At 51.5% G+C, this 13,910-nt stretch overlaps 6 protein-coding genes across 6 annotated transcripts; 1 reads left to right on the top strand and 5 right to left on the bottom strand.

Moving 5' to 3' along the window:
• Positions 1-109: 109 nt before the first annotated feature.
• J4E88_010182 (uncharacterized protein) lies at positions 110-984 on the bottom strand (the record flags this gene model as incomplete). The annotated part of the gene is made up of 4 exons (XM_049403777.1): positions 110-286; positions 391-594; positions 665-805; positions 979-984. 4 exons carry the CDS (start codon positions 982-984, stop codon positions 110-112), a joined length of 528 nt encoding a protein of 175 aa, XP_049250438.1.
• Positions 985-1,769: 785 nt separating this feature from the next.
• J4E88_010181 (uncharacterized protein) lies at positions 1,770-3,656 on the bottom strand (the record flags this gene model as incomplete). Its single annotated transcript, XM_049403776.1, has 2 exons — positions 1,770-2,773; positions 2,828-3,656. 2 exons carry the CDS (start codon positions 3,654-3,656, stop codon positions 1,770-1,772), a joined length of 1,833 nt encoding a protein of 610 aa, XP_049250437.1.
• A 2,275-nt stretch (positions 3,657-5,931) lies between these two features.
• On the top strand, positions 5,932-6,800 carry J4E88_010180 (uncharacterized protein; the record flags this gene model as incomplete). Its single annotated transcript, XM_049403775.1, has 3 exons — positions 5,932-5,935; positions 6,090-6,349; positions 6,507-6,800. The coding sequence occupies 3 exons, from the start codon at positions 5,932-5,934 to the stop codon at positions 6,798-6,800; spliced, it is 558 nt and encodes a 185-aa protein (XP_049250436.1).
• Positions 6,801-7,600: 800 nt separating this feature from the next.
• Positions 7,601-8,593, bottom strand: J4E88_010179 (uncharacterized protein; the record flags this gene model as incomplete). Its single annotated transcript, XM_049403774.1, has 1 exon — positions 7,601-8,593. One exon carries the CDS (start codon positions 8,591-8,593, stop codon positions 7,601-7,603), a length of 993 nt encoding a protein of 330 aa, XP_049250435.1.
• A 491-nt stretch (positions 8,594-9,084) lies between these two features.
• J4E88_010178 (uncharacterized protein) lies at positions 9,085-10,354 on the bottom strand (the record flags this gene model as incomplete). Its single annotated transcript, XM_049403773.1, has 2 exons — positions 9,085-9,611; positions 9,661-10,354. 2 exons carry the CDS (start codon positions 10,352-10,354, stop codon positions 9,085-9,087), a joined length of 1,221 nt encoding a protein of 406 aa, XP_049250434.1.
• Positions 10,355-11,232: 878 nt separating this feature from the next.
• Positions 11,233-12,816, bottom strand: J4E88_010177 (uncharacterized protein; the record flags this gene model as incomplete). The annotated part of the gene is made up of 1 exon (XM_049403772.1): positions 11,233-12,816. One exon carries the CDS (start codon positions 12,814-12,816, stop codon positions 11,233-11,235), a length of 1,584 nt encoding a protein of 527 aa, XP_049250433.1.
• Positions 12,817-13,910: the final 1,094 nt, after the last annotated feature.

Raw genomic sequence — 13,910 nt, 5'->3', positions numbered from 1 at the left:
CTCTGTATTTCGACTTCCTTCTCGCTCTTGATGCGTCCACATGTACATATGCCCCGTTATACTATTCTTGCCTCGCTGATACTCCGTCCATTGCTCATCCATCTAATGGCTAAGCCTTCCGCTTAACCTTCCTCCTCTTCTTATTAGCACCCAACAGCTTATTCGCAATCTTCGGCATCTCCATATCCTCCACGCCCTCCGGAATATTCCCCTCCTCCTCATCAAACACCTGCTGAATAATAGCCAGGATATCATGTAGTTCATCCTCCGTGAACCGTGTTCCCGCCTAAGTAAAGATCAGCACCGTCAGCACCCATAGCTCCCACAGTCAACCTCACAAAAGCCGAAGCGCAGCCATCATAACAGGAGAAATGGAGATAAGTAACATACCTCCTCAACAATCAGTTCCAACGTAACCTGCGTCGTCGGTCTCAAATTATACAACTGCAGATACTCCGCCTTGTTCAACCGGTACTTGGGCGCCAGTGCACGGAATAAACTATGGGGCCCGCGGTAGAGCGTTCTAGGACGTGACGGGTGCGCGTCTGCTAGGGAGGAGGTTGTGTAGTCTGCGGTTTGGAGGTAGGCGAGGCCCTGGGGGGTGTTAGACTCACACGTTCCTGTGAATGAAATGGAAGGAGATGGAAGGGGTTGGAAGGCGTACATCACGCAAAATATGCGTCAACCCAGATGGCTTCTTCCTTTTCCGCCCCGTCTCATCAGCGCCGGTGTATTCTGCGTCTTCTTGGCGGAGGTGCAGCAGGACTTCGTGGTTGGAGAGGAGCGCGGATTGGGGGGTTTTGATCTGGTTGCCTTTGTCAGCGAATGGACGCAGGATGACGCTACAAAGGGTTCTTGATGGTTTTGGAGGTGTTGTGCGGAATGGGAAGGGAAAGGTGCGGATGTGGAATGTATGTCATGTGATTGGAAAGGTTGAAGGGAGGATATGAGGATTGAGTTTTGGAGGATGTTACTTACATGCATCCTGCTAATCTCGTAGCGCTAGCGCAGACTTCTTTGTCAAGAGACTGGAGTTGAAGTCGTCCGATGGCCACGAGCTTGCGCTGTGTAACAGGTCCTAGACTTGGAGCGACGTGCTTTCCCCGTATACTAAACTCAAATTAGTCTTGTAAAGACACATAAACGCGCCGTCGTCGCAACACTAGATGAAGATGAAACTAAATCCAAGCAGATTGTGCAAAAGACCAATGTAAAGTCACTTCCGCTCTTCTTGTACCCTCATCTTGACTACGACCGACGAAAGTGGCTAGCGCCATCGCAACACGTGAAAAGGACCTCGGGAGCGCGTACCTGTGATGAGCGACCGTGATCTGCTCGCAAGCTTCTAACGATGAAGAAGCGCGTCTAGTATTCGAAGCGGTGTGCACAACTCAGGTGCTTGGAAGTTCCGTCTACATGATGCGCGAGCCCAGCGTGAGACTCGCAAGGTGAGCAAAGGGCAGTTTTTCGCGCTAGCGGCTTGGCAGAGCGAGGGTAAACTTGCCAATGTGATAGTAAGTAACGCGATCACACGGTACACAGATTGGATGCACGAATTTGGAGATCGTTACTGGGTATTATTACTATAATCACTCGCTATCTTTTGTACTGTTCCAGACAGGGCTCGCTCGTTTCATGCCGCTAACGCCGCGCAATGCTATGCGAAAATCTAAGATCATCGCAACTGGAGATCATGATCGTCGTTTCACCCGTAACTTCGTTGCCTCGCGCTCGATCCTCAGTCCCCTCATCTAAAGCGTGATACTTCATCATGGTTCCCTCTGGGCTTTCGCCACCGCCTTCGTCTTCTTCACGATGAAGACACCAACTTCCACACCCTTCGTGGGCTCACCGTTATGGTAGTCCCGTTCCGATACGCCCTCGAGGACAGCCTGAATCAGAGTTGCAGCGCTCATCTCAGAGCTCGGGAGCTTTTTCGACTTGCTGAAGTACTTGGTGATTATCTCCCGTATACGGGGTTTCTCTTGCTTGATCCACCAATCGTCCGCCCAAGCTGACCGTTGCATCAGAATCTCCTCTTTTGCGGCGTGGATGACTTCATAGTTTGCTCTTCTCTCGTTGTTGTGCCGTTCACCCATTGCTCCACAGAATTTCCGGACTTGCGCCTCCAAGTGGCTGTACTCGTCTAGGTAATTGACTGAACTCATTTGACCCAGGTTCCTCCCTAGCTCGGAGTGGAGATCGTGGACTACCGTTACGGTGCGTAAGAGTGGGTCGAGAATTGGTCCGAGGTACTGCTGCGTAAAGGTCCTCGCACCTGTCCTGGTCGGATAGATGAATAGAAGGACGCCGTCATCGCTAGAAAGCTCGATTAGGCGATCGTACAGCAAAGATCTACCCCGAAACGTGAACATCTCAGCGAACTCATTAGTGTTCGTAGGCGGAATGTATCGCTCCACAATCGAAACATTGATGCTACCCGGTGGCACGACGGGCCGAGGCGATGGGGGCAGGAGTTTCGAATCCAGTTGGTAGTCTGGAATAGCGACCGCGCTGTCAAAGACTTTACTGGTAAAGTAGGAATCTCCCCCGACAGCAGGACCAGGCGTCGATGGAGGAGACTTTGGCAGATCCATGAGCGTGTAACGACCAGGAAGGGCGTGGAATACATTGATCCACGAGGTTTGCGTTGACGATCTGTCATGAATAGAAGCGATGACCTGGCCGAAGATGTGGCCTGATGTTGACGGACAAGGCAAGGCGTGGGACAGAATCTTGACCGAGTCCAACTCCAGACATCCAGATTCGTTTACTAAGCTAATTAGCGAACGGAACTATGCGTCATTCTGGTGCAGGAAGTACTCACTGATGGTGCTTTTTGCCTCTTCTATCCACGCTGCCATCCTCAGCGCGTCGCTGAACTCGTCGTTGAACTCTTCGTGGGTCGGTACGATGATGGGCGCTTGACTGGGAGCTGTGGCGCTGGCAGTGATGTTCAGATTTGGTGACACCCCTGGCTCAGAATTTGGAGGCGAACCCAGCCCAACCGTGCGTGGGTTCACAAAGGATCCCCAACTGATCGTCCCCGGCTCCGTATCCGAGGGAGGCGTGTGAGTGGACACAAGATGTCCGACGCGGGCTCTAGCTTCCTTGGGACTGGTAACGGGGGTATGACTGGCCCCGTTGGCGTGGCTGAAGAAGTCGAGTGGTGGGCTGAGCGCATGGAGAGGGTCTTCTGGCTTCGACAGAGGTCCAGCGCCTAGTGGAGAGAAGGAGTGGTGTGTTTGCTGTGGGATACGATCAGGGTGGGGCGCAGCAATGCCTAGTACATCAAACGAGGGTAGACGCAGGTTGTGCGTACTCCTAAGGACCGTGGACGTGGGAAGCGAGAAGTTGCTTTGAGGAAGGTTGAGGGTCAGATCAAGCTGCGGCCGGTCCTCGATGGTGGGAGTCCTAAGAGGCTGGGGTAAGGCGGAAGCCAGCGGGAAAGGCTGCGGCAGAGAAGCGTCGAGAATCGAAGAGATATCGTTGGGAACCGCTATTTCGGGGCAGGGACCCGCATCTATGCCCTCATCCGGAGTGGGTGGGATGGAGTTGGGCTGGAGCGCTTGGTGGGAGTCTTGGTGAAAGCGAGGAGGGGCATTATCAGCGTCAGATGGCTGTAGAAGATGTGACGAGGACTGGAAGCCCGTCATCATGACCAACGGGGTCTGAGATGTTTGCCGGTAACGCGCACAATCACGCTATGCTGGGTAAGTGGGATGAACAGACGCACGGAGACGTGGCTGAAAGATCTGGCGTCCAGGTACAAACGCGGTAGCGCCGCGGCGGCAGTAACGGCCGCGTGGGAAGTATTGACAGGTGGAAGGGGCTGGCGGTAAACGAGTGGATGGTCGCCTGGGGAAGACGGTCGCTGCGTCCAAGACAGTCATGTAACAGCAGAGCGACCAGGCCAACGCGGTGCGAGGGCCAGGTGGGCTAGGTTGGGTTTGCGGAGTGAATACCCGATGTTCGCTGCGGTTGATGCTAGCGTGTTTTGGAGGCCCAGGGTCTCAGCAGCTGAAATCTAGACCTCGCGGCCACAGCAATTCACACCAGCGAAATGGCCTGACCGCACCCGCTGCTCCCTGCACACATGGCAGCCTAGCTCCATCACCAGCATGCCCATCCATCGCTCCTCACGCTGCCGTTGTTTGGTTCTTTGCAGCGCCGACTGTTCGGTGGGTCGATGCCCTGCTGCACGACAAGCCGGGCTAGTCCTGAAGCTGTTTGATACGAATTGAACGCACACCCATAGGGCTCCCGTGGGGAGCCAGCGTACACGAGTACGCAGTACGGCGCCGCACCCTGCCAATCGCCTACCAGAACGCAGCCAGTCTCTGCACAGCTCATGGCCAAAACGCACAAGTTTTCAATTCGCTCCACAGTCACCTACCCTCACCAACGTTTTGGTGCGAGCTTACAGCGCGTCTTTGGCATGGGTCTGGCAAGCCTCCAAGCTATCTACCCGCAGTCACACAGTGCAGCCACACTCAGCTGCCGCGACACGCTTTGCCCTACAAGGCGAAGGGCCATGCGAGTCTAGGCTTCCCATCGAGATGTCTCTTTTGGCCAGCGGATTCTTGATTGTCAGCAATCGAAAACCGTGAAAACTTCTTTTTAGCTGGATGCAGCTTAGGTTAATGATCAGCGCCATGTGCTTGTCACGGGACTTGCCGGCGCGCGCATTTTCATCTCGCCACTACCGAGCTCAGGGTTTATTCCATAGTTTACAAACGTAAAACTTCGCTATCAATTCTGCGACCGATCCACTCGTGCATTGACTGTCAGATGTCAGACTCTGCTTACAAGGTCCGTCCGACGAGAGGCCTTGCTCATTGTCTGCGACCAAGAACCAGCTGCAGAAACGTAAATATCATCCATACCAAGCTTTTGTGCCTGCGAACTACGACAGCCCATCTTGAGCTCTGGGGTCTTGTTGCTTTGGCTTGTTTCCAAGTACCTTCACTTTAGCTCCACGCCCGTCTAGCTTTATTCCATCGAGACACTTCCTCGGTCAACCGCCGCGCTACCTTCGCCTTTACGTACACTCAAGTATCAAACTATCGACATTAGCACCAACTTAACATCAGAGTGAGAAATACAACATACCTGCCACTTCTGCAGTCCCTTGTCCCTTGCTCCTGGCGCACTTGAACTGGATTTCGATGCCATCTTCGGCTCGTGCAGTTTCACGTACTCCTGCGCAAGCATAGGACATGCTTTCTTGTGCGCCTTGTAGTGCGCCTTCTGGCAGTCCTTGTTGCAGTACGTTACACTGTGGCACTTGATGCACTGCTTGAGCGTATCCGGAGACTTCCCGCATTGCGCGCACGCCTGAGGCGGTGCGGATGATGATGAGGATGCAGACTCTGGCTGTGTGTTGGGTGTTTGTGACGATGAGGTGGACGACTCTGCCTGTGTGGTAGATGCAACGTTTGAGTTGTTTGCTGAGTCGGCCATCTTCGGAACTGAATGAGCGAGGACGTCTAAGTTGGAGTCGTGATAAATCCCAATTGCGGCTTCAATGTCGATGTGTTCCGCTGCTCTTCACCTCGACAAATGCCAAAAGTTGAACGTGATCGACATTTTGTCCGCAGGGATGCACTTGAAGCGACTGCGCTAACCCAATTCTGTGATAGCTTGAAAAACTAGCAGGTGTTCCGAGGTCAGTCGCGAGCGCCATCTACACTGCCATAACATATCCGCCGTGCAAGGGAATTCCTGATCATGTCGCCATTGACGGCAACAATTTATCGCTCCGCTTTCGATGTAGCAGATGCTTTTACTCGCATAACGAAATCATTGCGAAGTTGCGCGACTCCATAGAGCCTCGTCTCATCGCTCCTGCCGTCTCAACACTGTCAACACCAGCTGGACGAGGGAAAGAGACGCCTAACAGGCTTTCACTCCTGAGTCGGTAGGTTCACAATGGGTTCGAGTTTTGGACAGTGTTGTCGACTTTGAGCCTGTGGGTGCTTCATGCACGGTGAAGCATTATAAGAACTGTACCAAGCACTGCAGTACCTCTTCTCCACACTAACATAGCTCGACAACAACCTTCAAGCACTTATTCATAACTCGCACAGAATCCATCATGGGTACCGAGATGTCTCATCAGCAGAACGACGATCATACATCCCAGCCGTCCCAGGATGGCTCACAGAGTTGCGAGATGTGGATGTTCGAACACATAGTTGATGCCATGACACAGTTGAGATCGATATGGACTGAGATCAACGCGCCTCCCCCGGCTACGATCGAGCGATACATAGTGTTGTCCGCCTCCGAAACACTTCACGATTCAGAATGCCCTATTTGCCAGGGGGACTATGACGAGGATCAGCATGTAGCTATCAAGCTTCTAGGCACACATTGCAGTCACGTTTTCGGCCGAGACTGCTTACAATGTTGGGTCAATAGCGGTATGCAAAAGGCCCATTACTGTCCTATTTGTCGGCAATGCATACGTGGCGCGCTTGGTGGACTACCCCCATCGCAGCCAGGCGCCGAAGACGAAGAAGAACATGTGTATGAAGTCTTCTACGACGAAGAAGAAGAAGAACTTGAAGCAGAACTTGAAGCAAGACTTGAAGCAGCATTTGGAGAAGAACTCGAAGAAGAACAAGAAGAAGAACAAGAAGAAGAACAAGAAGAAGAAAATGAAGAAGAACATGAAGATGAAGATGAAGAAGAAGAGGAAGAAGAGGAATGGGAATGGGAATGGGAAGAGGAAGAAGCTGAACAAGTCCTCAGTCCGCAACAGCGTGAACAACGCGATAGGCACTGGGCAAACTTAACCGAAGTCAGCAATATTTTGCAAAACATCGAAACTATCGTGATTCCCCCACTTGAGGGTGGGGGGCACATAGGCCTGGCTCTTCAAGTCGTACGCACTGATCCGACTATTCAGGATGAAGACCGCGCCCTCAGGCAAACACTGACTCGTCTCTGGAATGAAAGCCGTTATCTCAATGAGCTTCTGTGTGTCAATTTCGAACGCAAGCAGGAGGAGCAGCAAAGGGATATTCTGCGCGCTGAAAGGGAGAGGAACGTACTGCAGGTTGAGATGATGCAATTTACCGCTAATTTCAGGAGGATGTAGAAGGGCAAGAGTTTAGGCAAGAATTGATGGAATCGCGAGCTAATCATGATTGCGAAATCTGTCTTCTCCCTGTATTCGGGGTCGACATCGCATATCATGCGAATGGAGAAATTCATGGACTAAGATTGAAAGTTGCTATCTTCTCATAATATCAAGGTGTGACCATTTGTTTGTCAAACGATCCCATTGTGAAAGCGCTCCTTGCTGTACTTGTTAACAAATGCCAGTGGCCTAAAGTAACAAACCCATTGTAATTACAACTGTGGTTACCGCTGAATATGTGCATCCTGTTCCCATCCAGCCGATCTCTAGAACGTCAATGACTCCAGAGGAACTTATCCGTCGTTTGCGCTTCCCTTGGACAGTGATATCTTGCGTTGATGACAAAACCCAATCGCACAAAAGCTTCATGAACCAAGCAGGTTCAACCTCACGAGCCCATAAACGCAGACTGTACAACCCCATCCTCTCATATCCATCAGTCCCCCTCATCTCTCAAACCCCCCCATCCCTTCCACGAAAAAGCTGTCTACCTCTCTCACAAAAAACATTAAAATCCTGCTCCCGCCGCTCCAACGCTTGACGCATCCTTCTCAGCTCCCCTTCACGTCGCGTCAGACGGGCTTCGCGAGCATCCAGGTCGGCTGAACGCCGTTGGAACTCGAGCGACTGGAAAGCTTGTGGTGGCGCTGCTCTGTTCTGTTCGCCTTGGCGTGTGGAGTTTGTGGAGTTTGAATCGTCCGGGGGATAGTTGAATTGTGCTCTCTGTGGAAGCGCTGAGTATGGGGTGGGTTGCTGGCCGAACTGGAATGGTTGGGGGGTTGAACGAGGGGGATGAGAGGATGTGTGAGGTACTGAAGTTGTAGCTGGTGGCTCTGGTTGTCCGGCTGCTGCTTGTCCTGCGGCGAGTGCAGCGTGGAACTCACGATGTGTGAAGACAGGCTCAGTGCGCCAGTCTCCGCTGTAGCGAGTGTCTCTGGATCCAGCAGATGACTCAGTCGTAGACGGACGGGGCTGACGGGCTCGCGCATACGGTCGGGGTGTACGCATAGGCTGTGGCACTGGATCCGTATCTCTCCTAGTAGAATCTGACATGGTTTCGCCCGCAGGGCCTTCGGGCACGCCCGCGAAGAGGGAAGGCGCGGAGTTGCCAGCTCTAAGAACCTCTGTGGCCTCTTCTGTCAAACGCCGACTGCGCGCCGAAAGGCTTTCGTATTCGGCTTTGAACCATACGGCGCGACACAGCGGACAGAGGTTGGTGTTGTCTTGGGTCTTGCGACGGGCGAAGATCTTCTCGAGGCAGGCTTGACAGAACTCGTGGTTGCACTGGGCGGGTGACTGGATAACGACGCGTATTGCTTTGTGAGTGCTGCGATCGTATTCTTCTGTGCATATCGGACAGTGGGCTTCTTGTGGTGGGTTGCGCTCGGTACACGGCTTCAAGCAGCGGCGTATGAATTGGGCGCAGGCCAATGGCGTTGTTTCCATGTTGATTGATCGTAGCGGAATTGGTCGTGTATCTCTAAGCGTTGGAGTGTAGAGCCGCCATCGCGGTGGTGTGAGAAGTTGCAGTCAGCTTTGGAAAGAATGAGAGGGTATGAAGTGGATCCGACGCAAACTTGCGCAACCCGGAGTGAAGAGCGTGGAATTCCCACAGACTAGTAGAGACCTGTGGAGAAGGGTAATGACGTAGCTTATGCTTGTTGGATGTGACCTAAGAAGATCGCAGAAGACATAAATGACATTGAGCTATTGAGTTTGCTAATTACGAAGGGAAGACTTGCAGTTCCTAGCGCGCCTTGCAGTGACAATATAGATATAACCGTGTAACGCTATCAGCCCAGCTGGCCTTCATCCAGACATGCTTACAAGACGCCAACTCCTCCACCTTTGACTACTGTTTAGAAGTCATCAACAACTGGAATATGGAGAACCTGTGCGACAGTCAGTTAACTTTATTTAAGTCTTTCGCAGAATACTTACAATATACCAGCCAGGAAGAGATATACTCTTTCCGCGTCCGCAAAGTAGACCATACAGCCCGATAACAGAAGGTTTGTCGACGCCATGACCACAATTTGGGACATGTCTCTTTCCTGTTGAGAGATGTATGCAACAGCGACAGGCACTAGACTCGCAAGCACTGCCGTGAAGACATGGGTGCACTCTCTGAGAGTGCTGTCGTAAATTACTGGACTGCCACCGAACTTAGACTTTTCCAAGAATCTCCCAAAAATTCTGATTATGGTAAGTGACCGCTCGCAGACCCACAAAGTAAAGTAGTCGCTGAATTCGCGGGACTTGAGTGAGATCAGGTCCGTAGCTACATGTCCATGGAACCGATCATATTTGACACAGTCTTCAGGAAGGCCATAAAGAGGTTTGTGGTGAAAAATCCAGTTATCGCGTGTAGCGCGAGACACGTTGTAGGATTTAATCTGGTCGAGATCAAAATGATCAGGCGCTGCGATCTTGGCGAGCATATGTTGTCGCAGAAGTGCTTCTTCTATACGTGGGTTAGCGCCATAGTCACACAGATTGAATGATAAGTTTACCGTATTTCTCAAGCTTCTCACGAATCTGCATGATGAAATGGTACTGCTTGGGCTGTGGTTTGGCGGAATCCTCCATTGTATTCCAAGCCCAATCTGTTGCATATTCTTTGGTGATGCCGCCTTTTCCCTCTCTGAAATTGGTCATCACATTATGAAGCTTCCACTCCAGATAGTCGATCTCTGCTTGCATGAAGAGGAGATTCTGCACGCCGAGCGTTCGGAAGGTACGGAAAATAGCCCGCTCAGGCACGCGAGCCATGTATTCAGCCAGCCGTGGGATGCCAGCTGGGAATTTCTTATCCCAATCGGCGCCTTCATCCGAGTCATCGGAGTTGTCGGGTTCCGGGGCTTTCTCGACGTTTTCGGCTTCCTTAGGGGGATTCAATTTGATTATCTTGTAGTCAGCCGTCTGCGGTGCAGTGTCGCCATGTAGCTGACCAGCAGGCACCGTGTCAGCCGGATGCCCTTTCCGAACCACAGATTCATCTGCGTCTGCACTTGCGAGGCTCACATGAGGCTGTGGAGAATAATCCGGGGTGTGACGAAGCGGAGGGTAATCCGGGTGTGAGGGGTCCATGACCGGGATCGCGTTCACAGAACGTTCTGAATCAGGTCCATCGGACTTAGCTGGTCGGACAGGTCCATGTGTGGTGTTATCGACATGGTCGAGATCTGGATTCGAAGATGTAGACATGGTAACTATTTGTTAGTTATAGATATAATGAATGATTCTTTTGTAAATAGTGGAACTTATCCTGGAAAGAGAAACAACCTGCCGGAGCTGTTCTTATATGAACGAAGTACGTCGCAAACGCAGCAGTATGACAACACCATTGAAGAAGATGAGCATGCAGATGACCCCAATCGACATGAGTGATGATTCCGGTGTGTATTCCATAGTACCAGCGAGAGCCTCGTGAATGTACGCCCTACAGGTGTGCCCAGCTATTGTCGCGGGTAAGGCTCTGACAAACAGATATCAGGCACTTGTGAAGATACCTTGCTTCACGAAATCTTGTGCCGTCGAGGATTCCTGTCTTGCAACGCGTACATGCGCCGTTCGGTCCGTCCTGTGGACACATCCGGCTCCACTGTTATTGTTGGCGGTGCGATCAGTCGCGGCCTTCTGAGTCTGAACGAAGACTTCCGGAGGCCATAAAACTGCTTCAATGATAGGTAAACAGACCGACTTCACACATCCAGATGTTGCCGGTATAAGTACGCCACTTCTGCGTTGGACACTTCCATCAGGCCGCGCTATCACGATTAGTTTGAGGCCTCTTCCATAAGTCAGTGAATACTGATAGTTCTGCATGACCATATCACCATTGCGGTTGCACATTGAAGAACGTGGAAGAAGGCAGGTGTAGTTCGATGAAAAGTGAGGTAGGCTGCGGCATCTGACCACTGGTGTTGCAATAGCAATGTAGGTCTGTTCGTTACTTCTTTAGAGCCAGTCCACTGACTCGCAATAAAGCACGCAACGGGCAACTCATTTTGCTCGAGCTGGACCAAAGATTCTCGAAACATTCGTTCAATTACATGTAGCGAAACATAATCGCGTCTCCATGTCTACGCAATATTGTACCTTTGTGCCCTAGCTTCCGCAAGTCCAGCAGCCTCGCCATTCATTACACCTTCCACATACGCTTCTCCAATTAGCTGCCATGCGTTCTCTCCTCCGAGCCTGCCCTCAATTTCAAGCAGCTGTTTCCGCAAACTCTTGCGTTGTTTCCTTGTCAGCTTCACGGATCTGCTCATGCCCGTGTCAAGCTGTTCACGTATCTCGCGCGCTTGCCTTCGCAAGACATCGTCCACCTGGGCGAGTATGTATGGGGCTTTAGCGTCTGCTACTAAGAAGACCCCATCGCCGCTCCTCAGCCAATTTGGACCGATGCCAAGATAACCCTCTTTGGTAACGAATAGGCTCTGTAATCCTATTCCGGAGTTGGAGTTTAGCACTTCCCACTCCGAGTATGACTCCTGGGGAGATTCACGAGTACTCGCAGCATCGCCAGTGTCTCGTACTGACTCGCTTTGTGCATCGAGGCAGATACTTTCGTGTTTGGTTATGTTGGTCTCGGAGACCCCTGTCAGGGTGTCAGGATGGATCTCTCTTGCCTTATCGATGGCTTCGTTCCTTTCTGAACCCGCAAGATTGCTCGGTGGCCAAGGAGCGTCTGGATGAGCTGCTCTGACTTTGGCGTAGGCTCTGGACACACCCTCGTAATCGATAGCCCAGCCTGAAGGCCAAGGATATGATTTCAACCATGTTGGCAGAAGGTCGAGTGCCTCGTTCCAAGCTTTAAGTCCATCTCCTAACGAAACTTCACAGAAGTCATGAAGTAACACGCAGAATTCTCTCTCCTCCATAGTCTTATCTTTACATTGTCTCTCAGGGTCTTTCTGGTTTCTGTAAGCTGATGAGATCAGGCGTGCCAGGACCTCTATTCCTGAACATCCGGTTCGATGACACACACGGGGAACCTTCTCAGCTATCCAGTTCAGTAATCTGATAGCGCCCGCACAATCTTTGATGTTGAGCACGACGTCAAGAATTGGAGAGGAAGAAGATATGGTGTCCAAAAGAGCAGCTGTTACGGCCAATTTGGTGCCATCAAGCGATATCTGTGGCTTAGAGTTCGACATGTGCACAGAAAGCGGGTATGGGCAACCAGGGTTGTTGAGCGATATCACAGGTTCCATAGCCCTTGAGGTCCATGCCGTCGGATCCGGTACCCACGATGGGAATGAAGTGACAGGCAGCTCGGTAAGCGCTGAGTATGGAGGGCGACGTCGAAACCGTAACGTAATGTCGAATAAGATATGGAGATCATAATGGGAAAGGATACAAGCCGCGAGATTCAAGAGTACAGTCGAGGTCTCGGCGTTATAGTCGGCGTGTAGCACACCCCATAGCTTGTTACGCCTTTTTGGTAATGGAGTATACACTTGTTCCTTGGGATGGTGGGCATGTGGCACATTGTCTTGAGCCTGGAGTGAATCATCAATGACCAGATGTTCGGGTCGTATGAGGGATAGACCTGCGAATACCACATCTTTGGCATCACTCGCCTTTCGGCTTTTTGTCATCCACAGCCACTGCTGCAAGGTCCACATCTCTCCGCCATGGGATGGACCCATGGACTCTAGCATCGCTGGAATATGCTTGACATGGACATTCCATATAGATGAAACCACGTCAAATAGCGCAAGTATGCCTTCTCCGTCCCGCGAACTTTTGATGTCATTTTCAACCCATCTCAGCACTGATAAAATCAGATTAGCGCCGAATTGCGACTCGCCAAACAAGAACAAAGTTTGACGAGCTTGACGTGACTCCTGAACGACCCACAGGCGACGAAACCAGCGACGAGTGAGGAGCACAAAGGCTGTCACTCTGAGTATGGACTCGAGTCCGTCCCTACTTAAGCCATACTCTTTGGCCACCGTGTCCAGCTCTTCATCGGTTACTACCACAGCTGAATCATTGCGAATTTCTTCGCCTTCAGTTGGGTTTCCTGTCACGGCATTTCTCTCATCCACTTTTGGCCCAAATAGCGAGAACAAGGTCTGGAAGGGATGGGCCGCAAGGCTCGTCATGTTACCAAGCCAGACCACCACTTCCTCTGCGCAACCATAGATTCTCCCCATCATTTGGACTTGCTGACTTCGCTCGCGAAGATCCCGCTGGTTGATGCAGACGGCGTCAATCCAGTAGTTGGTGGGTCGCAAACGCCGCAAGCGAACCATGGCTTCGTAAAGATTGGCCTGTATCATCATCTTTTTCCCGTCACAAAATATAGGTTTCGCGTCTCCTGCGTTGCCCCTGGTGTACTTTTCCCATACATGTTCGGTTTTTCGCACTGTGTTTTGCCAGATATCGTCGACGCCGGTGTTAAATCCCAGGAGCCCCTTGACGAGTCCCTGATAAAAACCGAAAGTTGGGTCTAATATGACCCCTTTTCGACAGAGATTGGTTTGCAGCAAAGAAGTGTCTTTCTGCCATGAATATGAGAGGGCGGTAAAACTTGGGGATTCCTCCAGGTTTACAACACGGAAGTGGCAAGTGATCGGATCGGAAGACGCTCCCGGGTCTATCTGAAGAACGCGGATGCTTGAGGGCATGGGCAGAGGTTCATATGTGTAGCTCTCGCATCGTATACGCTATAAGATGTTAGTGGCTCCCAAAGAAGAGCGAAGGGAAAGTAAGTTTACCAGGAACATCTCCTTCGGCTTACGAAAAGCTA

Source organism: Alternaria novae-zelandiae (assembly GCF_023758075.1).
Source record: "Alternaria novae-zelandiae strain BMP 2774 chromosome Unknown scaffold_30, whole genome shotgun sequence".
Classification (NCBI taxonomy): domain Eukaryota; kingdom Fungi; phylum Ascomycota; class Dothideomycetes; order Pleosporales; family Pleosporaceae; genus Alternaria; species Alternaria novae-zelandiae.
The sequence above is the reverse complement of the archived record's forward strand: the minus strand, read 5'-3'. Positions and strand labels throughout refer to the sequence as shown.